The 26,326-nt window shown below is 56.9% G+C and overlaps 1 protein-coding gene and 2 long non-coding RNA genes across 3 annotated transcripts; 1 reads left to right on the top strand and 2 right to left on the bottom strand.

Moving 5' to 3' along the window:
• Nucleotides 1-1,235: 1,235 nt before the first annotated feature.
• On the bottom strand, nt 1,236-4,465 carry LOC311423629. Its single transcript, XR_014685764.1, has 3 exons — nt 2,753-4,465; nt 2,136-2,291; nt 1,236-1,864 (listed from the first exon to the last, which is right to left on the bottom strand). It is a non-coding gene; the product is annotated as an uncharacterized lncRNA (long non-coding RNA).
• Nucleotides 4,466-4,475: 10 nt separating this feature from the next.
• LOC311423630 lies at nt 4,476-6,070 on the top strand. Its single transcript, XR_014685765.1, has 2 exons — nt 4,476-5,056; nt 5,194-6,070. It is a non-coding gene; the product is annotated as an uncharacterized lncRNA (long non-coding RNA).
• Nucleotides 5,156-20,569, bottom strand: TAFA3 (TAFA chemokine like family member 3). Its single transcript, XM_084497882.1, has 6 exons — nt 20,400-20,569; nt 14,052-14,136; nt 13,807-13,922; nt 7,916-8,065; nt 7,298-7,422; nt 5,156-6,127 (listed from the first exon to the last, which is right to left on the bottom strand). Exons 3-6 carry the CDS (start codon nt 13,919-13,921, stop codon nt 6,116-6,118), a joined length of 402 nt encoding a protein of 133 aa, XP_084354008.1. The 5' UTR covers nt 13,922; nt 14,052-14,136; nt 20,400-20,569; the 3' UTR covers nt 5,156-6,115.
• Between the last annotated feature and the right edge of the window lie 5,757 nt (nt 20,570-26,326).

Genomic DNA, 26,326 nt, shown 5'->3' with positions numbered 1-26,326 from the left:
ACGATTTCAGATCTCAGGAAATCATTTATTTTTTTAAAAAGAACTGAGTATCCATAATATTTATTATTATTGTTAATGCAACATGATTTCAGCCCCTTTAATTATCACAGGACACCGTTCCCGTGCTATTTAAATAATTGATTGACTTAGCGCCCACTAATACGAAAGCATCGACGAGTGTTTAATTGGATCGTCACTCGGTGCTGGCTCTGTGCAGCTCACCCTGTTACCAATGAATCAATTCTGTGTCTCCCTGCTCATGAAACACTTCTGGAGGCTCAGCAGGACTGTGGCTGTGTGCTTGCCCTTCCAGGTAGGGGCATCGTGCCCGGTGGCTGCCCAGGCTGCTGGCCTGGATTAAAACTGGAAAAACCCTTCTGCCGGAGAAGGGAGATTCTCCTCCACACTTGGCAAAGACCACTTCTCCCAGGAGCATCTTTCAGTGGCTCTGGCCCCGCAGACAGGAGCGTGCCAGAGCAGCAGCCAGGCAGCCAGGGGATGCTTTCAGCAGAGCAGCTCTTGCTTTACGGCTCTGGGGCTCTGGACATGGAGTTAAAGGATCAGGACCTCATGAGATGGGGGCAGGGGATGCCAAATGGGCCAGGAGAGCAAGTGCTAGATCACGGATTTAATGCGGTCCTGCAAATGTCAACGAAATTATACACATATTTTCATTTTTTACTTATTTGACCCATTAACTAACTACAAAATTTCTCAGTAATCCCCAGCAGATGAGCATCAAAGACCAGACCTATGGTCCTGGCTAATCCCTTTATCATGAAGTAATGCTACAGAAATCAAATACCAGCAGTAAATCGGGAGATTAACAACAAGCTGGGAAATGCTCAAATTAAATTGCAATCTCCCTTGCTGCTTTGCACAAGCCAACGGTGCCGTTTCTGCTCCAGCCACTGCAGCCTTCCCAGCAGGAAAACAAGGTTAGAAATCACTTTATAGAAACGAGAATATACTTTAATCCCTGATCCCGTCAGTAAATAGTCTGCCCAGAGCGAGCTGGTGCCCATGCAGCCCTCCCCAGCCCTGCATGCATTTGGCCTGGGGGTGGCAGAGCTGCCAGCGCTTCCAAACGTGCTGGGCAATCCAGAGCTGGAGAGGGTCTGTGCCGGCAGCGTGGGCTGCGCCCTGGCTCCGCTTTTATTACCCCATAACATCCAAATTAATATTTTATTCACTCCCTTAAGAACATCCCCACAAATGCACGTTTGAATAAAACATGAGGCTGCATTTTTTTGGCAGAGCCAACTAATGCTTCAAACAACGCCATCACCGTTTATTAACCAGAGCAAACACTGGGCAGTTGCACTTTTACTAAGTCGCAGCATGGGTGATAGGAGGGTGCCTGCAGCAGGGCTGCGCCAGGAGCGGGGCTGGGGCTGCCTCTGCCTTGCCCCAGGCAGGGGCACAGGCACGGCCTCGCTCCAACAGGGCTGCGCCTGCTCCTGGGCACAACAGAGGGAAAAATGTACCCAGTTTCTTAGCAAGAGATGCTAGCAAACTTTAAGCTATTTAAAATATTAAGCCTCAGGTACACGTGCAAACACGCACCAGTGCCGACGCCGCTGCGCGTGCCTTCCCCTGGCAGCAGGATGAGGCGCACTGCTCCGGGTCTGATACGCCGGCTGGTTTCCTGCATTCCTAAACACGGCACTGGAGCTGCACGGCGAATCTTTTCTGTAGCTGCTGTGATTCTAGCAAAAATCTTGTGGCTTCTGGAAAAGACAAAACTTTTTCTTGTCCTTGTTTGAATCCATTGTAAAAGCAGCAATAAACCAAGTGGCCAGGCAGGAGCAAACTGAATGGCAGCAGTGGGATGGAGGTGGCAGAGGTTACTTCTCTCTTCCTGCTACAAGGAAAAGAGATCCAATTAAGTCTGAAAGGAAGAAATTTAAAGGCAGTAAAAGAAAATGTTCCTCCAGCCCTAAATTGGGCTGTTGAACTCATCGTTGCAAGAGGCCACCGAAGGCAAGTCTTTGGAGAGGTGACGGAGGGAGCGATGCTGGCAGGAGTAACAAGGGTGGCAACAGCGGCAGCGGCAAAACCTGGGGGAAAGCAAACCAATTTTGGGAAGGGGACAGGCCCTGGCCGGGCACAGAGCAGCCTCAGCCATCACTCACCAGGGGCTGCAGGAGGCAGAGGCACTGGGGCAGTCGTGCGGTTCCCTGGGGGCACCACGCCGGGTGGGGTGAGCTCCCCGCCACGAGCTCCCCGCCGCGGCATCCCTCGGACAGCTCCTGCTCCGAGCAGCCCCGCGCTGCTGCTGACAGGTAGCGCTGATTTATAAAGCCGAAATAAATGAGCCTGCTCTGCAATTTCACCTAATTTTTTCTCCCATTTCAATTTTCCATCTCTCAGCGTAATGCTGGATGGTTAATTATGTTTCCATCTTATTTCTCAGATAATACACCCCCTCGTACTGCATGTCGTAGCTGCTCTAAGGGTCTCATTTTACCTTTCATTTCACCACCTAGCACAGCTCTAAATTTAATCAGCTTGTAATTTTTGGTATTTTATACATTATGCCTTTATTATTGTGAAGTAAAACGGGATCCTAGTCTTTTAATTCACCCTGTAATAATTCTCCACCAAACCTTAATACAAAGGGCTATATTTTTTTTTTTCCCTGAAGACTAATTGAATGGGGCATAATTATAATACCCAGGGAGATGATATTGAAAGCACCTTAACTGAGATGGGTTTCAGCGACTAACGGTCCCTCCGGTGACTTACAGACCTCGGCAGCACAAACTCCCCCGGTGGCTCACACGCTGCGTGGTAAGGCCACGTTCAGCTTGGGTTTGGCTGTGCTGCTGCTCCTGGGACCCTCCCTGAGAGCAGGGAGATGGAAGAGCTGCTGCAGCTCCCTCTTGGAGGCATTTACCTGTCAGGAGGGGAGCTGGTGATTCTCAGTATTTGTATACTTTGCTTTGACAGTGGTACCCAACAGGCAAGGTCAGCACTCAGCAGAGACACCAAGGGGCTATTTATTCCCTAAACCATGTGTTGCAGTAAGTGAAAAATCAGTGCTACGGGTGGCTATTACGTGGGCAATAAAAGGTTTCTGTATCAATGTAGGTGTCACGCTCGGTGCTTGTGCAGAGTGGATCCTTACTGGTACGGGCTCACTACAATTACGCTTAGCCAAGCAGGGATGCTCCCAGCAGCTGACGGAGGGAAGTTGTGTTTGTTATTACAAATAACAGCCTCCCACTGCGCATTTGGCAGGTGGGGCTTTGGGCAGGGGGCGGCCTCCAGGTGGGGGCTGTACAAATCCAGCCTGACCCGGGGAGGGGGGACAGGGGCAGTGGGGATGGGGTGCGGGATGTGCTCAACAAAGCCAGTCCTGGAGACCTTAATGCTCAATCATTTTAGGATTGCTATGAGCTCATTAGTCTCTGCTGGCCAGAACAGACATTTTTCTTTCCCTCACGTGGGCTGCTTTCAATATTGGAGTGAGGCAGGCATTAAACCAGCGCTCACCAGCCCAAGAGCCCAGAGATCGTTTGAACTAATAGGGAGCAGCTGCAGGTCTGGCTGGAGACGGGCATGTGGGTATTTCCAGGTGCAGCTCATTTGTGGCCGAAGAGCTGCCTTCAAAATGGAGCCAATGCACTGGAGATCTGCTTGGAGGGCACCGCAGTTTGCACACCCTTTGCAGCTCATGCACGCTACAGCCGTGACGCCAGCACCCACAGGGCTGCAGGACCCGTGCTCAATGGGGCTTTTCACGGGGTCTAACGAGCTCCATGGCCTCAGCGAGCCTCCGCCTGCTGCTGCCTTCCAGGCCTGCTCTGCGTTCATGCACTTCTGGCATCTCTCTGCTTAAATGTCCCTGACCAGAATTCACTCGCACACAGACTAGTCCTAAAAGCCTTGGCAGCAGTAACTGCAGCAAGGAATAATAATGCCAGGGAAACATCGGGAGCAGACCCGAGGGCACGCTCCGTGCTTGTGCAGACAGTGAAGTCAGTGCCTGACCGGAGGAGGAGAATCAATTAAAACTTCCAGCTCCATTAGCAGCTGCAAAGGGCAGAGCAAGGAGCAGTCAGAAGAAGCCCCTCCGCACCCACAGAAGCTGAGGACAGCGATGAAATGCCATTTTCCAGCCAGCTGGATCGAGCCTGAAAGCACAGAGGGACGCAAACCAGCTGCTCCCCGTCCCCCAGTGGTGTCGGCTGCCCAGGACACCGGGAACCTCTTGCTGGTTATTCTGAATTTGCTTTTTTTTTTTTTTTTTTTTTTTTTTTTTTTTTTTTTCCACCCTCCCTTTGCTGTTTTTAGCAGACGAGATGTCCCGTCTGCATCTGGGAGCACACAAAGCTGCCGGCGTCGTTCCTGCGTCCTTTTTGCAGGGATGGAGGCTCCGCTGTGCGTCCCTCCTCCAGGAGCTGCCATGTCCCGCTCCTGCAGCGCTCGCCCATGCACCAGCATCGCCCTGCTGCCCCTCAGCCCAGAAGCTGCTGACAAAACACGCGAGCCCTTTGCTGGTAACAGAGGAATCGCGCGGGGCTTGAAGCAGAATAAGGGTTCTCATGGTGCTGGCAGCACGTCCTGGCTGTGACACCGGAGCGGGAGCGGAGGGGTCGGCTCTGGTCAGATCCTGGTGTGCTGAAACGGGGAGGCACAGGAGAACTCATCCCAACACCAGTGCGGTCGGGACAAGAAGCAGCCCGCTGTGCATAGCCCAAACTGTTCCGCTGCGGGTCGGCTACGTGGAAGACTAAGCCTCCTTAATGCAACGTGCAATTAGAGAGCGTAAGTCGCAGCCCAAAGATTTTTATTGAGCCGGAGGATTAGGCAGTTGCATGAGTAATGAGGCTGGCTGGGGCTGCAGCAGCCAGGTGGCTCCGCATGGACCCCACTGTGGGATGGGTATAGGGCAGCCAGGGGACAAGAACAGAGCTCTGCGTCCCCACAAGGCTCAGGCTGCCCCCGGTGATGCCACCCGTGCTCATCAGAAGGGACCACAGCTCGAAGCGGTGCCATGCAGACCCCAGGCAGCACCGGGCTTGGAGCTGGCACCAGGGAGAACGGCGAGGTGAGGCCAGAGCCCCCTGACCTCCCCACCACCCTGCCTTTCCTGTGGGTGGTGAGAAAAGTGCTCCTGCCGCCCCCTCTGCCTTGGAATGAAAAGCTCTTTTGCGGAGATTAAAATGAATTTAATTATTTCCACAGTCTGGTATTTACATCGCGTCTGCAGCAGGTACGGCGTGCCCCGTCACCGAAACGCCCCCGTGGCCAGCCCGGCAGTGGCACCACGGGGCCCCCGGTGCCCCCCAGCTGCAGGGCCGGGGACATGGCGTGTCCTGGAGGCCGAGCAGGGTGCGTGTGTCATTGGGTTGGATCAATACAACGACGCCTGGCTCGGGCTGGGCTCCGGACAGCTTTGCGCCACGGCCGGCGCGACTGGCCCCGCAGACAGGAGGGGATCCCCCCTCCCTTCCTTCTGGGACTGATTGCGGACATGAGCAGTAATTTGGTGCCTGGGACGTGCACTGGGGGAACTGATATTAAACTGGCAGCCTGATTAATGCAATTACAGAGGAAGGAAAAACCAGCAGCATGCTCCACGGAAACACTTTTACCATCTCCGGTGCCGGAGGTGTCGGACGGCGCCAGCCACACCGGGGCTGCAGCCGCTGCAGGGCCAGCACCGCACCACAACCAGCCTCTGAGCTCCTGGTGGTGACCCTGATTTGGGATCCTGGAGATGGGGTAACTCCTGTGACTCCTGCAGCAATGATTTTCGCTATTTTAGCTGAGATTAAAGCCTGGTTTGGGGGACCGTTGTTTGTCTTTGTAACCATCAACAGCTCTTACGTGATCGGAGCATTTTATTTAAGAGGATGGGAGAATGAGCCCATTCCTTGGTCGGTGAGCACGTCCATGGGGGAGAAGGGGGCCGTGGAGCAGCAGGAGTCTTGCAGCTGCCTTCGGGCCCCATTCTTGCAGCCAGACGGGAAGCTGGGTGGCAGCAGTTGCTCCAAACCCGTACCTGGCATGGTCCGACGGCGTCGCGGGACGCAGGACGGGAGCACCACAGCACGCCGCCCCTGGGCATGGCACGGGCGATGCAGCAGGGACCCCCGCAGGGGTGCTATCGGGTGACCTGTGGGCAGAGGGGACGTGTCGGGCTGGTGCCAGCCCCCAGCTGCCTCGTGGCACCTCGGTGACACTAAGAGCAAGGTCTGTGATGGGGTCTCCAGCGGCCACGTCCCACCTCCCCCAGCAGCAGATTACCCATGGGGGACATGTGCCCCTCTCTTTTCGTGTTTGAAACACTTTTCTTGAAGAACTGTTTTTTTTGGTGTTGTCTTTGCTAATGGGAATGGTCAATTTGTTGGCGGTGGGCAGTTGACCTAACGCACCGGCTGATGCTGGATGCAGGAATTACGTGAGCAGCCTCAGCGGGTGCAAATGCGAATTGCTCTTTGCGTTTGACAGGGTGGTTGTTTCAAAGTTCAGCTCATGAATTATTTTCGAGCCCCTTGCTCTGGTGACAGCTCCCACTTTGGGGTCTGTCTGCACAGGCAGGCTTCGGGCTCAGTTAGCAGCTGAGAAAAACAAATAAATAGTACAAAGAAGGGGAAAAGACAAAGAGCTAAAAGTCATGCTGCAATTACTGGTCAGTCAAAGGTGCCCAGGCCAGAGCAACCTTCTCAGACATCCACAAAAACACTTGAGCAGGAAAGTGCTTTTTGTGCTCCAAAATAATAGCAATAATGAAAAAAACTCCCACATCACTTTTTTAATACGATAATTTTACGGCAGGGGATGTGGGGTGAGAAAAGCTAAAGCATAAGGAATAATTACACTCGACTATACGAACAATGATTACAAAATTATGCAACTGATTAACCATGACATGTGTGTAATTACTAATGAGTTTGATAAAATTTTAATTATACCTTGTTCTTTGGGGCATTCAGCAAGCCATGAAAATAATAATCATGTAGCTCTCTGTCACAGCTGACTGCCACAGATGGGGCGTGCAGGCGGATGCGGGGCCACGTGGAGCAGCCCCTGCCCTAGGGGCTCGGGGCCAGGAGCCCCCGCACGGCCTCTGGTGCTGAGCCACGCACCCGAGGGGTTTTGGATGGGCAAAGCGACAGGACCGACACGGGGTTACCGCTATGGGTGAGCTCACCCTGTCCCTCTGCAGGCCTTGGTGTGCCCGTACCCAGGAGAAGCGCGGCCCCGTCCCCCCGCCAGCTCCAGGGACGCTTCCCCGGGTGTTTTGGGAGATGGCCATGGGGCTGCCCCTGCGACACGGACATACCTTGGTCGTCTTCACTTTGTTGCCGCTGCTGCAGCTCCAGCCTGAGAGGTCGGGCAGGACCTTGCACTCCTCCCCGTCGAGGCAGGGCTCCATCTGGCACCACCACTTCTGCAGCACGATGGAGGCTGGTACGAGAGGGGCCGTCAGCGTGGCCTGGTTTGGGCTCACCACGCGAGGGGATGGTTTGGGGGTGCCATGGGACACACGTCCTCACACAGCACAGCCGGCAGGTCCAGGCCCCGTGTGGGTCAGGCCATGCAGGAGCCGCATCCTTTGGGGATGGACAGTTTGGGGTCTGTGCCACTGGGCTGGCTCTGCATGGCTCTGCCCCTCCTAACGGGGGCTGCTTTTGATCCAGCTGCCTTCAAAGCATTGCACTGGCTATCACCGTCCCCAGTAAGAGGCAAAACATCAACCCTGTCCTAATTCCCAAACAAGCAGGGGAAGCAGCCCCATTCCCTGCAGCCGCAGCTGGGCCAGGGGAATGTCCTCCCAAAACACCTCCCTGTGCCCTCTGCTTCGCTGCAGCAGGCGGTGGGACCGAGTTGGTCCCGGGACAGGTTGAAGCAGGCAGAAACCCCCTGCTACCAGGAAGGCGCTGCCGGACGCGGTACTCACCGTCCACGCAGGATGGGGCCGCCCTCGTTGTCCCCGCCACCTGCCCCGGGAAGCAGGAGCACTTCACTGTCTGGGAGCGCTCCTCGATCTTGTTCTTATTGCAGCACCTGTGAGCCGCGATGACCTCGCAGGTGCCGGGCTCGATGTGCACTGCAGGAGGGGAAACAGCCACATCACCACGTCACAGGGGGATACGGCCACGGCCCCCCGACATGTGCCACAACCGAGGGATGGCAGAGCCTGGCCATGGGCAGGGCTGCCCTGACCCCTGGGGGGCTCCCCAGGGCTGCCGCAGGTGCAGGTTTTGGTGCCACAGTTCCCCAGCCCACCCGTAAGGGGAAGCGCTGGTCCTGCTCCAGGTCCCTGTGTATGAGCTCCCAGTCCTACAGCTCCCACTCCCATCCCACCAAGCGAAATGAGTAGCTGTTTTGCATGGCCCAGCCAAAAGCCTTATTGAAACAAACGAGCGCATTAATTAACTGGGGCCGATAACGAGCTGCAGGCTTTGCTACAAGGGGGGATGGCGTGCCGTGTTGCCTTGGGTTCCAGCAGAGGAACACCACCCCCAGCCCCGCAGCTGAACATGCCGCCCTGCCTCGCTGTCATGCACCACCCTTGGGATGGAGGAGGGAGAGCCAGGTCTGTGCTTGCAGCCTGCAGCGACACAGAAATGTCACGCTGTTCATCAGAAACCCGGGCTGTTCTGCTGCTCCCCCCTTCCCCGTGCCATTAAAATATTAAGGAAGAAAGAAAACTAATGTGCTGGCTTATCACCTCTGGGATCTGGGTTTAGAAGCTAGTTAGCATCGCAAATCAATGAAGTTCGCCGGGTAATGGCCCACACAAGCACAATACAAATTAGCCAAACGGGGCTGGATAGGCTTTATTCCCATGACCTGAGCGCGAGTGATCCCGGCAGGCCCCGGTTAATGAGCACCGGAGGAGCGGGCTCAGAGCTGCGTGCCCAGACACCCCCGTGCTACAAGCAGCGAGGGGGGGAAGGAGGCCACGTCCCTGCAGCGTGCTGTCCCCTGCAAGCACAGGTCACATCGCCCTCCTGGCTGCCTGCCCTCAGCTTGGGGACAGGAGCTCGTCCCCTGCTGCCTCCCAGGGCATGGGGAGCCCCAGGGAGCCTCCAGCAGGGTGGGGGGCTTGGGGAAGCCCCTCTGCTCACAGATCTCACCTCCTGCTGTGAACATGACCCAAGTGCAGCCCCCGTGGGTGCTGGCTGGGCCTGGCTGTGCCACAGAGCCCCCGGCTGGGACCTGCACACCCACACCCCCTGTGCCCACCGGCACGCGGGCAAGGCAGACTGTGCAATTATTTGCCTTTATTTATTGTTATTTCATGGTCATTTTCTTTTAATGAACCATCACTTTCATTTCTGCCCATAATAATTACACAATTACCTATCCTGGAAGTATTCTGTAATAGCATCTCTGGCCATACATTTTATCCTCCCTTTTAAATGCCATCATAATTCAGTTTTAATGACGATTTCCACTCTCTGTATGCAGAAATGATAGACTTTGCTGAAAGTGAAAAGGAAAGCAACCCATTACAGAATAAACGTGACCACGCTTTGCTTTGTTTTTGTGGTGAATGGGATTTTCCAGGCACTGAGGAATGAGCAGAGGTGCCTGGGTTTGGCTGCCTGACCCCTCCATGCCCTGGGCAGCCCCATGCAGTCACTCACTGCCCTGCACACCACGACCCACGTCCCCCGGCCCAAACCCAGCATTTCTTACCCTCCAACTTGGGTTCTCGCACGTGTTTGGAGGCTTGACTTTTTTTGCAGCCTCCCTCCCTGCAGAGCTTCGTTACCACAGCTTGTCCCCGACCCCTCTGCCCCTCCTGCACAGCTCCCAGCCTCTTGTTTTCAGCTAATTTGAAAAGGCTCAGCAGAGGGAGAGCTGGGCAGAACTGAGAAATCGCTCATTACAGCCATTCAATAGGAGTTCACTAACAAGCCAAAACCCTTTTAATTTCCTCAAAAAGGTGCAGCGGGGAGATAAAGGGAAGCCAGCCTCTCCAGCAGCACCGCGGCTGCCTGGCTGCAGCACGGCACCCGCAGCCCACCCCGCACGCCAGGGGCTGTCCAGGAGCCCACGGACACTGAGCTCCCCCCGGACAGACGGACACGGCCACCTCCATCACCCTCCTTGCTGTAACACCCCTGTAACACCCCTGCCTCCCCCCCTGGCACACGGGCTGGGGAAGGCAAAGCCCCGGGCAGACAAGAGATGCTCTCGGGTGAGATCGCTCCCGGGGCAGCTGGGGGACATCCAGGGGAGCAGGGCCAGAGCCCCCCAGCACCGTGACACATCTCAGCTCCCTGAGCTCCACACGGGCCCCAAGGGCTCACTGTTCTCCTGTGGACCTCTCACTGAGCAGGCCGAGGTTTGTGAGGGCTGCAAGGTGTGCGAAGGAATCACTGAGAGTTTGAGCACAGGCACAGGAGAGCGACCGCTGCTCCCGGACTCCCTGCAGGGCTTCTCTTGCCAAGCAGCAGGGAACTTTGGAGCAGATAGGGCTGAAAAATGCAGGCCCGGTGGTGTGTTTAACACCAAGTGCAGGAAACCCCAGAGAGCCTGGGACAAGCTCCAGAGCTGCTGGCACGCTTCTCCCTCCCATTTAACTGCTGCTCCCCCCCTGGAGCCCTTTAAGAACCTCTTATCTCACAGAACCATAAAGGCATTGTAAAAGCACAAGGCTTTTGAATCCTGCATGTAAAAATAAAATAAAAATGCTGTCCTACTCTGGCTGACCTTTAAGTGAGCAGCAGAACATGTTTTTTATGGCACAACCTGGAATGACACACTTTGTCTCAGCGAGCTGCGGGCACCGCTCCACATGTTCGGTGTAAAATATCTGCTCACTGGTGGGAAGTTGCAAAATGAAGTCAAGTGCAGTGTAAGCGCTGGGCAGAGCCCAAACCCTCAGTGTCCAGAAGGGCAGAGCAATGCCCTTAAACCCTCGGGAGGGCTGCGAGGCACGGGGGCACCGGGCAGGAGCCGGGAGGACAGCGGGGTCCTGGTGTCCTCGGTACACGGATGGCACAGCCTGGGGCCAAGTGCCCACAGACGGCCCTGCGTGGCGACAACCCCACTGCTAATATTCCCTAAATAATTAAAGGCTTAAAAATCACTCCTGCCTTAGATGCATGCATTATTTAAAAAGCTTTTGGAGAGAAGCGGGCCTGTTTTTATTGCTCATTATCACTGCACGTCAGCTGAGATTTTTTTTTTACTACCTCGTCATATCAAAACTTCAGATCATACTCCCCTCCCCTCCGTGGCACGTGCAAGTGCACACACACCCAGGAACTGCTTATCCAAATCTGCAAACAGGAAAACAGATGCACGGGGTGCATGGAGAGCAGCTGGGATTGTGCTTACACACGAGAAATCAACTCGGGCACGCTGCAGCCGGGGGACACGGCCACCACCGCGCAGCATCTCCATCCACAGCAGGGGCATCAGCTGCAGCCTCTAGAGAAGATGGCTCAGGAAAACATCCCAGCTCGATTTAAAGGCTGTGCACGAGGGGGATACCAACATCTCCCCACACAAGAGGGAAGCTCGCAGAAGCACCTCACAAATAAAAGCCACTTAGCTGCTGTCCTCGCTCGAAGCAGCAATATGCTGGCCAGTAAATCTCTGAAGATATCAGAAATCGGAGCTCTCCTTTCACTCAGAGAACCTCATCTCCTGAAAGCCAGTCCCAGCTGACCAGGTCCTTACTTCTGCCCTGCGTTGAGTGATGAATGTGGAGGAAGGCAAAATGGCACTGTGCTTATCAGCATGAAGGGGCTTATCTGAAGGTGCTGGGGCCACCTCTGGGAGCTGTATGTAGACCAGCGAGGCTTGCTCGTCACATAAAGCTCACCAAGTTTTATGTGGGATTAAATTGCTGGTGAATCATTCTTCACCGAGGAGTCTCCTTTTCCATTTCCAAACGACTTAGTCTCTGCGCATGGTTCACGTGGCTATTTAAATGCAACCACATACACCGGGACACTGCTCTGCTCTGACACATTAGCACACATTAGCATTCTCCACATGCGAGGTGAACATAAGTGATCAGACCTTATTTCCAAAGCCAGATGCTTAAAATGCATTGTTTTCCTGAAAGGCTAACAAAGAAGCTCTGCACACATTCTTTCCTTTCGAGAAATTCATGAGCTCGAAGGCTCTGAGCTGTGGCTATATTTTCACGATTGCGTATTTCCTTCTGCAATTTTTCTTTTTCAGGTGCCACACCTGTGACTAAACACAACACTATACGTGGCCAAAAGCACTGGATGTGTCCATCCCTCTGTCCATCCATCAGCACCTCTGACCCTAGGGTTTGCGGGGTGCAGAGGAGCAGCCTCATCTCACCTCGCCACTCCAACTCCACGTGCAGAAACGCAACGGGGGCTTCCCAGGAGAAAAATGTCATTGCAACTAAGAATGCAACCTCATAAATGTGCTTTCCCAACATAACCTTTACCAAAAAAATGACCTAAATGAAGAAAAAACACAGGACGGGTAAGAGGGAAATGAATCCCACGAACCACAACAAGCAGACTAACAATTCCTGCTTCAAACAGACAGAAACTCAGCCCAGGAAAGCAAGAAGCAGTCAGAGCAAGCACGCAAGTAGCCAGAAATGCAGGATGTACAGGCAGAAACCTTGCTAATACATAGACACAGAGCGAGGTCAAACTTTTAAGTATTTGCTCCTATTACGCCCTCTTTGCTGTGGGTTGGAATTTGCTTGAATAAGAAGAACAAGATTTGGTCCGCTGTGGATAAGTCTTTGCAAGTGAAAAATCCCCAGCCCTCTGCCTGCGAACACATGAATACATAAGCGGCGTCTCCTCACATACGGAGAGAGGTTTATACATAATTCACACCCCACAAATACACTGGGGCATTTGCACTTTTAAACCTCGGTGAGTCGCGGCTTTATTAATTCCAGGCCTGCCTCTTCCCCCAGGAAGCACCCGTCCCTGCACACTGCTCCTGGCTGCGGGGAAACGGGGCTGGGCGTTGGGGTTGAGTGCTCGTGCCCAGGCTCTTGCTCTGCTGGAAGGGAGCACAGCACCTGAGTCACTCCGGAGTCGCTCCGATGCAAACACCCCACGGGGGCGATGCCCCAGGGCAGTGTTTTTGGTAACGGGGTCAGTGTTTTTGGTAACGGCTCCGCTTCGGGGCAGGTAGGATCCCACCCGGGTCCTGCAGGTCACCTGCCAGCACCTGGGCAGTCCTGAGCTGGGGCCAAGGAGTAATCCCAGAGGTGACCAAGGAATTTTATCTTTTCATGCACCTGCGGTTAGGACGAGGGCAAAGCAGGTAACTGCTGACTAGCTGGTTGATGGAGTCACTCTGGAAGATATGTTTTGGTTTTAAGCAATGAGGATGGGGATTATAGGATTAGAAGTGCTTTAACTGTCAGGGAAAAATGACAGAAATAGGACAGGGTTAGGTGTGGGGTCAGGCAGCAGCACAACTGTTTTCAAATTAACCCTTGAATGCCATCTAATAAGGTAATAACCTGGAAATACGGACACGAAGAGCTTTGCTTCCCAGCTCCACAGAGCAGCCGGGCTCACCGAACAGCAGCTTTTAAATAACCCACGCTGGACGCTTACAGGGCACGGCTCCAGCTCTCAGGTTTATGGTCCCAGGAGCGGGGCCGGGAGCTCCCCACATGCGCAGACCCCGGGGTCCCGGCGTGCAGCGGCTCGGCCACGCGGGATGTGCCGTGACTGGGGACCTCATCCTCCCACCCCAGTATGGGCTGCATGGGGCCACATCACCCCACGGACCCCACGTGGCACCCACCAGGCCCCGGGACAGCGGCGCAGGAGCACGTTGTGCGTGGATGGATGTCGCTTCCCCTACCTGAATGGCTTCTGTGGTGCGTGGAGGCCAGTGTCAGTCTTCCCCATAGCGTGGTAAGGCAGAGAGTGAGCACTAAAACCCATTTGCTCAAGCTTTGGATGTCTCTTTCACTCATTCTACCAAAAAAAACAAGAAGAGAGAGAGGCGTACAGAGGACAGGGGGCTGTGGAGGGGCCGGGCAGCAGGGGCACGGCCATGGGACAGCAAGAGCCACGTCGGCAGCAGCGAAGACGAGTGATATTTACCTCTTACTGGGGCTTCACGCTAACACCCGTGCATCTGCCAGCCGCAGGTAGAAGGGGTCTTTGCAGGGGGCAGACATCAGCGCATCTGGAAGGGGAGAGAGAAGCATGGCGTGGGTGCACTGCTGGTCCCCGTGGGGTGCAGCCAGGCACCGGGGAGGACACAAGGCATGGGGGGCGTTGGGGCAGGGGCCCACGGGCCCCCCACCCTCAGTGGGATGTCCCCAGTCACTCAGCCCGTGATGCTGCTCGCCCCGTTGTACGCCAGCGTGACTCCACCTGCTTCAGAGGAGTTGTTCCGTGGTTTTACTGCTGAGAGAGCAAACTCCGGCTCGTTGCGTTATTAATGCTGATCACAAACACCAAACACACACTGAGCGCGTGCGGGAAGAGGCAGCCTAAATCAACCCTGAGCCATTCCTCCTCCCAGCAGAGGGGGTCCCTTATGGGGACACCCAAGTTTTGGCTCCCATGGGCTGGGCATGTGCTGCCAGACAGACAGACAGACCGACCACCGGACAGACCACTGGACCTCGCGCCCTCACCAGCCACCCTCCAGCTCCATATGGGAGCTGCGGAGCTGAGCAGCCCAGGGAGGCACGGCACAGGGCCAGGAGGCCCGCCACAGCATCCTGCATCAAAGTTGGCTTCTGGGGCCGCTCCTCCTGCAGCACACTCACAAAATTTGTAGGACCGCACAGGCACAAAGCTGCACCGTTATCTCCGAGCACACCTGCTTCCCCGAAATAAGGGCTGGCACTTGGTGCCCACCTGCTTATCTCGCTGATGGAGCAGCGCAGCTCTGCCAGGGATGCTCACGGAGCAGCGCAGCGTGACCGGCTGCTCCGAGGGGACGAGATGCTGGCTCCTGGCAGGGCTGCCCCTCTCCAAGGGCACCGCGCACTGGAAACAGCAGGGAGCTGGCAAAGGAGCCCGCTGGCCTTGGCCCATGCTGCTGGGGGGCACGGAGGATGAGCGGGATGATGGAGGTGGGGAGCAGAGACCCAGGCAAGTAACTGTCCCGCATAAAGCTCAGCACCAGATCGTCAATTATTGCTGAGAGGTTGCACAGATGAGAGGTAGCAACACTGAGGCTCGGGAGTGATGTGGGTACCATGCAGGTGGGAAACTGCCCTGAGGGAATGGGACTGGGATTGGGATTGGGATTGGGATCATGCCCAGCCCCAGCCCCTCCGCAGCCTGCTGGGCATCAGGACCAGCCGGGGCTGCTGGAAGAAGAAATCTTTAATTTCTAGCCATCTTCTAAATTGGTGTCTGTTCCAGCCCAGGCTGGGATGGTGAAACATTCTCATGTAATGAAGTGCCAGAACAGAAAACACTGACTTTTTTAATCAAAACAAAGTGATTCGAGGTGGTAAAGGGCATTTCTTGTTTGAAGCATTTCAAAATGAATTGGTCTCTTTTAAAATGACATTTTGAAATGAAAAATATTTCATTCCAAAATGCTGATTTAAAACAATATTTTTCCATTTTGATTTTCCTAGCTGGGAAAAAAAAATCAGAAAGTGTCGCAAAAAATGTTGATGTTCTCCCAGAAGAAGAGTGATCTTGGTAACGACACATTTGGGGCTAGAAAAGAATTTAGGGCTAGTAAAGGGGACCCACACCCCGCACCCAGAGCGATGCAGGGCAGGGGCTGGGAGCCACCCATGGCATGGACAGGACCTGGCTGTGCCCAGGGGGCTGCACGGCCGGGCCAGGAGGGACACCCTACTGCACCCCATCCCACTGGACCCTCTCCCCCTTATCTCCCGGCTCCGTATTCCCAGCTTGCGGCCTGCCCCAAGCAGCACGGGAGAGGCGCTGAATGCTAACGAGCCGCTCGGTGCTGCCAGAGATGTGGCTGCTGACGAGCTGGTGGTGGCCAGGCAGTGGCAAGCAGGGGCCTGGAGGGGCTGAGGGACTGGAAACGGGCCCGGACCGAGCCACTGCGTTGGCCAAATGAGCCTGGCTTTGAGGGTGAGAACCCCTGTTGTGACAAGGCCGGGCCGACTGCCTCGTGCACAGCCGTGTTTAGGCAACCTCCGGCAGGGCTGTGAGCTGAATCTGATCTGCAGGAGGTTTCCTCAGAGCGTGCATTTCCACACAGCGCTCTGCATGGCGACAGTCCCTCCGGAGTTGTCGCAGCCCATCTTGTAAATATTGACACCAGCTCCAGGCCTGCACCAGCTCCTCAATGAAAAAGCAAACAGCCCTTGGAGCTGCTCCGGTGGCAAGGCCAGGCAGCACCGTCACGGCCATGGGGACACGGTGCCATCCTGTATCTCCACACGCTGCCATCCCATGGGTGTGTGGGGCCTCCACGGATCTCCCAGCCGAGCCAAAAAGCAAGCACGCTGCTCGCCTCCACCCTGCACAGGACAGGGATGCGCTTCCAGCGTGAACTATCTTTAGCTCAGAAGGCTGCGCTGTGTTCCACAGCCAGGGAGCATAAATAAAACAGGGACTTATCAATAATGCAGCCCACGCCAGCCACGCTGCTCTTCGTGGGGAAGACACGGCGGCAGGCACAGCGCTGGCAGCGGCACAGCCTGGGGAGCATGCGGGCACCGGGAGCAGCACGGGGACATGGAGGCACCGGGAGCACCAGCAGCAGGGGCTCAGCCCCGCGGCCACCGGAGCTGGCTCCGCTCCTCAGCCCCACGCTGCCACAGGCACTCGATGCTCTCGCTCACGCTCAAATTCCCCTTAGAAAAACACAGCTTCGCAGAAATTGCTATTTTGACAGTTATCAACCTCCATCATCGTGAGACTGCAGCTACAAATGTTTGGTCTGACTTGAAATTTCTCAGCCTGGCATGTCATTTTGAAATGAAGAGCAGTGTTCTGGCATGTCAAAGCACTTAATTTTGATTGAAAATATCGGTGTTCTCCGCTCTGTTCCATTTTGTTTGGGATTTTGTGATATTTTTCATTAACATTTTTGGTTAGCTGTTTTCCACCTATCTGGTCCAAGCTGGGACCCGGAGGAACTGGGAAGTGCCTGAACCTCTCGGAAGATAAATCTCGGTCACAGCCAGCATGACAGAACCGAGTGCAACTCCAGCTGTGTCCGTGTCCCTCCCATGTGGGCACAGGGCCACCACCCCCCCATGGCACGCTGCTCCCACACCCCCTGGCACCACGCCGTGGGGCCGGCCCCACTCAGTCCATGCTGCCTGGCAAAATTGGGTGCTGCGGAGGGCACCGGGAACCCCTTGAGCAGATCCCTCCACCCCAGGGACACGAGGCCAGAGCAGACCTAGGGGAGCAGGAGCCCCCCTGCCTGGGTAGGAGGAGGGGGCACACCCCGGCTCTTGGGGCTGAGCAGAGCCCCAGCCCTGCCGAGCATCGCAGTGCTGCCGCCTGGCTCGCACCGCAGCCCTTCACACAGCTCTTTTAATTTTTTAGCACGTTTGTTAAATACAGCGCAGAGCTACGTAGGAGGGAGTGCCAGCGAACTACGCAGCAGTTAATCATGAGCAGCCACGGGGATCTCGGCACTGAAGCACTGCTATCGCTTCGAAGAAGTCGCAGGATGTGCAACCTGGAGACTTCTTCTGCCTCTTCATTAGAGCGGCACGTAACGCCGTGACCTGCAGCCAGGGCTGCTCCATCCGCAGCTCCGCTGGAGCGCAGCCCGGCGCCCCGTGGTGCTAATGAGGGACTCTCTGTCACGCCAAATTACGCGCTGAGTTTGGGGAGTCTGGAGCCTTATTTGCCAAGGTCCGTGTGAGCTGGATAATTAGAGTTAGCAAAATTCCACCCAAAAAAAGAAACAAAAAGGTGGGGGAGGCTGGCAGTTTCTGTGCCAGCTAACCCAAGAACTCCCCGCCGCGGCTCTAGCACCACCAACCTTTGCGCACACCTACAGATTTCCAGTTTCTTTAAAGCTATTTTAGTGCTCCTGCTGTTTCAGCACACCTTGGCACCTCGGCGTTTCTGTTGAGCATCAGAAGAGGAGCGCGCTTTGCTTCCACAGAGCCCTGGGCAGCCCCACACCCTGGCTGGAGAGGAAACCTCTGCAGAGTCCAGCAGGCACAGAAACCTTTCCGTGAGCACTGCAGGAGCTGTCACGCCGCCCATCGGTGGGGGCAGTTTTATTTTGGAACTTTCCTGAAGCATCGTCAGGCCACCTCACAGATGGGAGCCAGGAGCACACAGCTGCACACTGAGGGAAGTGATGAGCCCAGATCCCTTTTCTGAACAGGACAAAGAGCCAGGATAAGCAAGCCCAGCTCCGTACTCACAGGCGCTGCCCTCCCCTCGGCCCAGGGCGCAGCTCTGCCGGCAGCACAGCAGCAATCGTGGCAGCGTGGAGGTGCTGCAGAGCCTCCAGAGAAGCTGACACCTCATCAGAAGATCCTGACAAGCGACGCGACACCTCCACGGTCCCCCGGGAAGGCATGGCACAGGCTCCATCACGGCTCTGCTCTCAGCCATGAACCGGGCGGGGAAGCAGCAGGGCAGCTCTGGCAGAGAGGGCCAAACTCCCTCCTCACCCAAGGCTGGGAAAACCAGCACGATCCTCTGTCCCAGGCAGGCGAGGAAACATTCAGACCTGCCAGACCTGCACAGGCGATGAGGTTTGGGTCCTGACCTCTGCTGCTGAGCATCCTGGGGACAAGCTGCAAGCCCTGACCACGGCCGGGGGCCCTGGAAGCAGGATGCTGCCAGCCCCGGACACAGCCTGACAACAGCAGCACCCTTCATACCCACAGCTTTGGGTTACCAGAGCCAGCCAGCAGACAGGCTACATCTGAACTCCCTCCACAGCACTAATGATGCTTAATTAAAGGCAAGGGTGGGAAGTTGGAGCTACTGAGGCTGCAGCTGCAGAGCTGGGGGAAGCGCGAGGGGGCTGGCGTGCCCACCTTGAGCTCCAGGCTGAGCTGAGCCCTTCCGTACCCTTCACTTTAGCTCCTACCCTGGGTATGCCTGCAGGGTCTGTCCCCACGGCCCCACAGCCCCAGCACCCAGCAGGGCTGTGCCCACGAGGGCAGCACCAGGCGTGTGCTCAGCAACCCAGCGGGGAGGCAGCAGGGGAGCTGACAGGAGCACAAAGCACTCCTTCCACAGGCGTGCTCTCCCCTCCTCTCCTCTGTGCTGGCTGATTCCCAGCTCCTTCCTCATTCCTCCAGCATCCGCAGTGTTTCCTTCCCAGCCAAGGTGATCAGGAGAGTTTTTAACTTTAATTCAGCCCAAGCACGTGCCTGATTGCTGCCCCCTCGCTCGGTGAGTCCCATCCTCCAGCTGCTGCTGGCGCTCTGAAGGTCAGCTCTGCTGACAGCTCTAACCTCGGCCTCATCCAGCACCAGGAACCTCTCTCTGGCAGAGCACGGCCACGCACCGGGGTGTTGGAGCCCAAGGTCAGCAGCAGCCAAGTCAGCGGAGGAAGGCAGAGCACTTGACAGCTCAACTTTCCCCGGCAGGCTCCACTTCTCACCCGTGTGGGCTCTGGGTGTGGGTGCCCAGCACCGGTGGGGCTGTCCCAGGGCACGGCCACCCCACACGGCCACGGGCTGTCCCAGGGGGCTGACGGCCCCCCAGCCTCGCACGGTGCTGATGGGGATGGCACGAGCAGGGCACGGCTGGTCCAGCGGTGCTCCTTCTCCCTGCCCAGTGCTGCAGCACGCACCCGCTCCTGCCTGCCTCCGGGATGGGGCTGGTACAACCCGTGCCCCCCCTCGCAGCCCCAGCAGTGCAAGGAGCTCCCCTCCTGCACCCCCGAGCCAGCAGGGAGCCAGAAGCAGATCCTCCCCTGCCAAAGGAATTGTACCAGCGAGAAACAAAGCAGAGGAAGATCCAAGCCCGCATCCCACCCGCTGCTGCCCGAAGCTTTGGCTGCAAGGGGCAGCTTGCACCCAGGGAAGGCAGTGGTCGGTCTCGAGTTCCCCTTCCAGGAGGAGGATGCTTTTTAGCACGGTTCTTACCCCTCAGCTCCCAAGCAGCGCTTTGTCTCCCCAAACTGCGGGTCCGGCAGAATCACCGCACCGCCGGGACACGGAGCGGGGCCGGCCCCAGACCGCCCCCCGGCCGGCTGGGGCTGCGCGGGACGCGGCCGCCGCCTCCGGAGCCCCTCGGTCGGTGCCCGATGCCCGAGCCCCCCGCGGCCAGCCCCGGGGGAAGGCTCCCGGCACCGCCGCCTTCCCCGGCCCGGCTCCCCGGTGACGGCCCCGACGGGGCGGCCCCGCTCCGGGCATCCCGGACCCTCCGCGGCGGGCAGGGGCGAGGGTCCCCGACGGCGCTGCCGCTCGGCCCCGGTCCGCGGCGCCCTCGCAGCTCGCCCCCAACTTTCTGGCCGTGCCATACCGGGCCGTGCCGTGCCATACCGGGCCGTGCCGCACGTACCTGCCGGTGCCGTCCGTGCGGGCCGGGGCCGCCGCTGCCCATGGCCGCCGTCCGTGCGCTCCGCCGTCAGCGCTTGCACCCGGGGCCGCTCGGCCGGGGGCCGGCTGGCATCGCCGGGCGGCGGCAGCGCTCGGCTCGGCTCGGCTCGGCTCGGAGCGGCGGGGCTGGGCGCGGCGGGGGCGGCGGGGCGCGGAGCCGGGCGGCCCCGGTGCCCGCGCCGGCGCGAAGGGGCGCAGCGCCGCCTGCCGCCGCCCCGCCACCGCCACCGGCACCGGCACCGGCACCGGCGGGAGCTGCCGGTGCTCCCCCCAACCCCCCCGGCCCCGTCCGTGCTGGAAAGGCTCGTGCCCGCCCCCCCCCCGTTAGCCCCGGTCGGTCGGTGCTATCAGTCAGAGAGCGGAGAGCATCCTGAGCCTGGACCCGTCCCTCCCTCCGAAACACGGCACCGGACAGACGGACAGACAGCGGGGCCCCCTCCCGCAGCACCCCCCACGAACAGCAGGACCCCGGCTTCCCGGTGATCCCAGCAAAGCCGTGGCTTTCTCAGAGCCGACAGCTCCAAAACCGGCACCGATCGGCGCCCAGCCCCGCAGGACGCTCTCACGCCTGGCACAAGGGACCGAGAAACGGGCCGGGGATGGATGTGGCCCCACAGCAGCTCTCAGACTGGACCCAAAAAACCCTGAGGGTCCCCCCAGGACAGAGCTCTGACCAGGGACAGCAGCAGGCTGTAAAACACCAGCAGACAAGCAAAGCCAGGTCAGATTTTCGCAGTGATTACTGCCATCGGCGTGTGGCACTGAAGGGGCAGGAGTTGGTCTCACAGCCGCAGGTCAGCTGGGGAGAAAGGTTGGAACTAGGTGTAAGTCATTTTCTTTGCTTTAGCCCAAACAGTTTGAGTCTTGGTGTTTTGAGGACAGCTCACAGGTTACTCCCGGACCTCTCATGCCCCCAGCCAGCTGGGAGCACTGGATGGGGTAACCCGGAGGAGGGAGGTCTCAGCAAAGAGCCACAGACCAAGGGCAGCTGTTCAGACAACCCACACGTGGGCAGCTTGCAGATCTCATGGCTGTTTTCTTTCCGTGAGATCACCAAAACCTTTCCACATCCCCTTTCCCCAGCCAGGGCACCAGCGTTGGACAGGGCTCTGCTGAGCCCCCCAGTGAAGTGTCGCGTTCAGGCCACCCTTGCCAGGAGCTCACAGTGACTGGGATTGTACAAGCCCAGGCTGCCCCACAGCAGGGCTCCCTGCTACCACCCAGCACCCTCTCCTGTGGCTTTGGTGTACACCGGACCCGGCCTGGCTCCATCCTGCTCCCCTGGGCTGTGGCTCCAGCTCCTCTCATGCTCCGTACGTCTGGCAAGCCTCATCGTCTGACCTGGTTTTCTTTCTCTGATCCAAGCAGTTTCTGCAGCCACTTAGAGCAAACCACAACCTCTGTCTCCACAGCCCTTCCATCCAATGTCTCCACCTTTTTTTTTATCATTATTTTTTTTCCTAGGAAAGGATGCAGGACAGACAGTATTCCCCACTGGGAAGGTTTCTCTCCCCTCCACGTATCCGCAGCAGAAGCCCAGCCTCATCCCTTTCTAATCTTGGTTTGATTTATAGCGTCTCCGGTCCAGATCAGTGAAAACAATTAGTGCTGGAGGAAGCTGAGCACGGAGGCACTGCCTGGCCCCAGGCAGCCCCGATGCAGCTGCCTCCTTGGCCTCCTCCCTGGGCAGAGGCACCCTAAGTGCGTGCAGGAAGCCAGGCAAAAGTACTCCTGGTATTAAGAAGCCCTCGATAAGAGCACACTTCATCTGCTATTTCACTAAATGGAACTGAGCTTCTTTCCCCCCTTTTTAAGGGGGAAAATTGCCTTATCGGGTTAGGTTCCAGTTGATTAGACTTGGCTGCTCAAAAGAAAGGGGAAAAGCTCTGCGAGATTAATCCAAACTCCAGTTAGAAGATATTAAGGAAATGCAAGCATCTTACTCTTCAGATCAGAGAGTTTTAATAATAATGGCAAAAATCGATATGAAACAAAATTAGATCTGCTGTTTATATTCATCAGGTAACTTGACAAAGAGTCCACAAATTCAAGTCTATTGCTGTGATAAGTAAATACAAACATATTACTTTCCAGATCACAAAGTTTTAATGGGAACGATCAAGAGCAAATGCAATCAAAACCACCTTTCACATCAGCCAAATTCCAATTAAATTAGGGCAGATTATTCAATAAGGAAGCATACAAAATCAAGCTCTTTATTGATGTAATAGTATAGAAGTACAAACTTGCTGCTTTCCAGATCACAGCATTTCAACGCAGGGGAAGAATTAAGACTTCAGTAAAACAGATTTCATTTAAATTCCGGTGGAAGAGAACAGGGTAATTTCTCTTCCCCCCTGACTTCTTGTTAGACTTCCCAGCAGCAGTCTTCAACATTGTTCTCGTTCCTGGCTATGACTCTTCAAGGAGTCCATTATTTTACTGAAGAGGAAGGGAGGGGGCGGGGGCTGTGCATTCCCCTGAAGCCTTTGGGAGCAGATTTTAGCGCAAAGATCCCTCGGGCGGTGTGGAAGGGGTAAGTCAGTCCTGGTAGCATCAGGGAAGGGGCAAAAGCCAAGTGACTCGAGGAGATTCACCTGCTGACCTCCCCCTCTGCAGCAGAGGGAGGTGGTAAAAGCCTGCAGGAAATATGCACCTGAACGGGGTCCTTTGGTCTGCCACGAGCTGCAAAGGGGTCGCAGACGAGCCCCGAGCTGCAGTGCTCCCAGGGCTTTTCTGCACTTGAGCAGGAACAGACATGGAATAAAGATGTGTGGTTGCATTCACATTATCCCTTAAAAGAAATAACAATAAATTCTGAACTTCCCAATTACAGGGGACAGGCAAACCTTGGAAACCATTAAGAGCTGCTTCTTCTGTTGATGAATTATCCAGAGTGCAGAGCTATTTGCTGAGCTTCACTGTATTACACTAATTATAAATTAATATATTGCTCATTACACAGTAAAGCTGTGCAGTCGACTAATGCACTGCTGCAAAGAGCTTATTTTAAAACATCCTCTGGTACTTTTATGATCAAGATGTTTAATTTACTTCCATACTGGCTTAAATGCCACCAACATGTCATTCTTTCACATTTTCTTACCAGAAAGTGCATTACAGCTCAGATATCCCTGGCTTCATCCCATCTCCTCTGGGGCCCAGCAATGCATAGGAATGACGAACATTAGAAAGGCTTTTTTAATGATGAGCAGTTGCACAAGAAATGAAGCAAAGTGGCAAAATTTAAGCCCAATTCCCTTGTTACTAGTTTTTAGTCAGTGTTTAGCATGAGCAGAGATCCTCAGATGATGCAGAGCAGCACACAGAGCCCCTGGGTTTAGATCAACGCAAGCAATCGCCCACTCGAGGGGAGCTGCGGCAGTTCTGTTGTGCTGGAAGGAGCTCGCTACAGCCTGGGGGTGGAGATGCCTCCAGGACCGAGTTTGGAAGCAGAAAGCCGATGGCTTTTGGTGGGCTTCTCCAGGACAGCAGCTCTGCCAAGCAAGGGGGCACCCGGAGCCGTCTCCAGCAGGGTGAGCCCCTGGTGCAGGCGGGGCGGGCGGCTTGGCTGAGCCGGGGAGCAGGGGGCAGAGGCCACCCCAGGAGGGAATCCCGGAGTGGGAAATGCAAAGGCAGAGCAGATGACGTCCCAGTTAGCCACGGGGGATTTTCCTGGAGCTGTTCCCCGGCACTTGCAGCCTGACTCAGCCTGTGACCCCCTGCGAACCCCGGCACACAGGCGGCACCGGGAAAGGGCTCGCCAGGACGGCAGACAAGGAGGAAACCTCGCCGAGAGCTTGCGGGCACGATGAATGGGAGGAAACGTAGCTCCCTTTCTTGGAAAACAGCTCTTAGCACCGCATTGTTTCAGGGCACAATCCTGCAGCGTGCTTTGATGTCAGACCATTCCTTCTGCGTAGTGCTCAGCATAACGGGAAAAAGCAAGCCTACAGAACAAGATCCGCCTGGCGCAGAAGGCGTTTTGGACGCTTCCATTTCCTTCTTTCCAAGGAAAGCATCCTGGAACAGCCCTGCCGGGTCTCTGCTTCGCGACCTCGGCGGCACAGGGGATGCTCCCGGGGCCCGGGCACGGCCAGAAGGGACGCGAGGGGAGGGCCGGGGGGGGGGGCCGGGAGCGCTCCCGGGCCGTCTCGCAGCCTGTGCCGCCCCCCAGCGCCCACCGCCCGCCCTGCAGCCCCGCGCCCCCCCCCTGCAGCTCCGCGCCCCCCCAGGCGGAGCCACAAAGGAAGGGGCAGGCATTGGAGGGGGGCGCAGGGGAAGGGGCGCACGCGAATCCTGCCGGGGGGCGCAGCGGGGAGGTGGAGGAAGAGCTGAGCAAGGAGAGGTGCTCGCCCAGCTCCCGGCCGGCAGCAGAGGTTCAGAGGTCCCTACGGTCAGATGAAAAGGCACGGTGAAATTTGACCTCCTGTCGAAATGCAGCGAGGAGCCTGACCTTAGCTGTGTTGCGGCTCAGGGAGCTGCAGAGCAGCAGTTCCCCCGGGGCTCCCTCGTTCCTGTGGCACCCTTATTAAAGGGTGGGAGAAAGAGCAGGGGATAATAATTGAATTGGAGGCAAACAACAGCGGGGACACCCAGGTGGTGCAAAAGAAGGCAAGAAATGAAGCAAGAGCTTCAAACAGGGGCGTTGAGAGTAGGCATCAGAAAGCAGACTGGGAAGGGAGGTGCGAGTCTGGGCGTGCGGGGACCTTAATGTGACAGACTGCTGAGTAACTTGAAGCTAGGGATAAAAGGAATACAGGGAGTACTGAATAGCATCCATAGGTTGACCTTAACAGTCTGCTATAATTAAGCAAGATCTAGCCAAGAGTGCAGGCTAAAGCACTCAGAGCTTTATGGAGCTAGCAGTGAGGTGCTTCTGCTCAGACCTTGCAGCACGGAAGACCTGTACAGAAAGGAAGAAAGCAGCTCCCTTGGAGAACTGAGGGCACTGGAGCACGCAGGTCCTAGCAAACAAACTCAATTTTGCTTTACAGCAGGGAAACATGGTGGTGTTTCTTTTTCAGCGGGTTTTTTGTTGTTGTCATAGGAACCCAGAGGCAGGCAGGTGCTGAGGTCAGGCTGTGCAAGAGACACCGCCAGAACTGCCAGCTCCTCCAGCGGGAGTGCGTTACCCCGGGTCAGTCAGAGCTGCATCCCAGCCGGGGCCGGCCTCTTGCAGCCTGAGTGGAAGGAAGAGGTTCTGCTCCCAGCCCTGAGTCACGGCAGCTCCTCTGCAGGCTGGCTCGTTATTAATAGCCTGGCGCGATTGCGAGTGGGTTGGGTTTCACCGGGGAGCGCAGGGAGAGTGACAAAGCACCTGCCACGGGAAGCAGATGCCGTGGCGGAGTAGTAGGTGGCTTTGCTGCAGCCCGGGGAGCGCCAGGCTGGACGCCCCTCCGCTCACCGGCACAGCGCGGGGGGGGCAGCGGGCACGCGTGGGCAGGGGGGGCCGGCGGGCAGCACACGCGTGTCCCTCTCCCTGCTGCTCCTGCACCTCCCGCGGCCTCTCCCAGCGCTGCCGGCCGCTGCCCCGCACCGTGCCGGCTGCTGCGGGGCTGGCAGCGGGAGGAACACCGGGAGGAGCACCGGGAGGAGCGGCGAGCTGCCCGCCGGGGGTCCCCAGCTGCGCCCCGGGGGGACTGCGGCACTGACCTCGCCTCCCCCCGGTCCCGACTCCGCGTTGGGCAGGAGCCGGGGGGCCGGCAGCGGGGCTAACCCGGAGCTAACCCAGCCTGCGGGCACCCCGGGGGGCGCTGCAGCATCTCCCGGAGCGCGGCTCCCGCCGGGGGAGGGCGGTGGCGGTGGCGGCGGCCCCGGTACCGGGGCGGGACTCGGGGCGGGGCGGCGGGGCCGGGCTCGGCTCGGCTCGGCACGGCTCGGCCCGGC

Source organism: Aythya ferina (assembly GCF_964211825.1).
Source record: "Aythya ferina genome assembly, chromosome: 25".
NCBI classification, from domain to species: Eukaryota; Metazoa; Chordata; class Aves; order Anseriformes; family Anatidae; genus Aythya; species Aythya ferina.
This window is presented reverse-complemented; position numbering and strand designations above follow the sequence as displayed.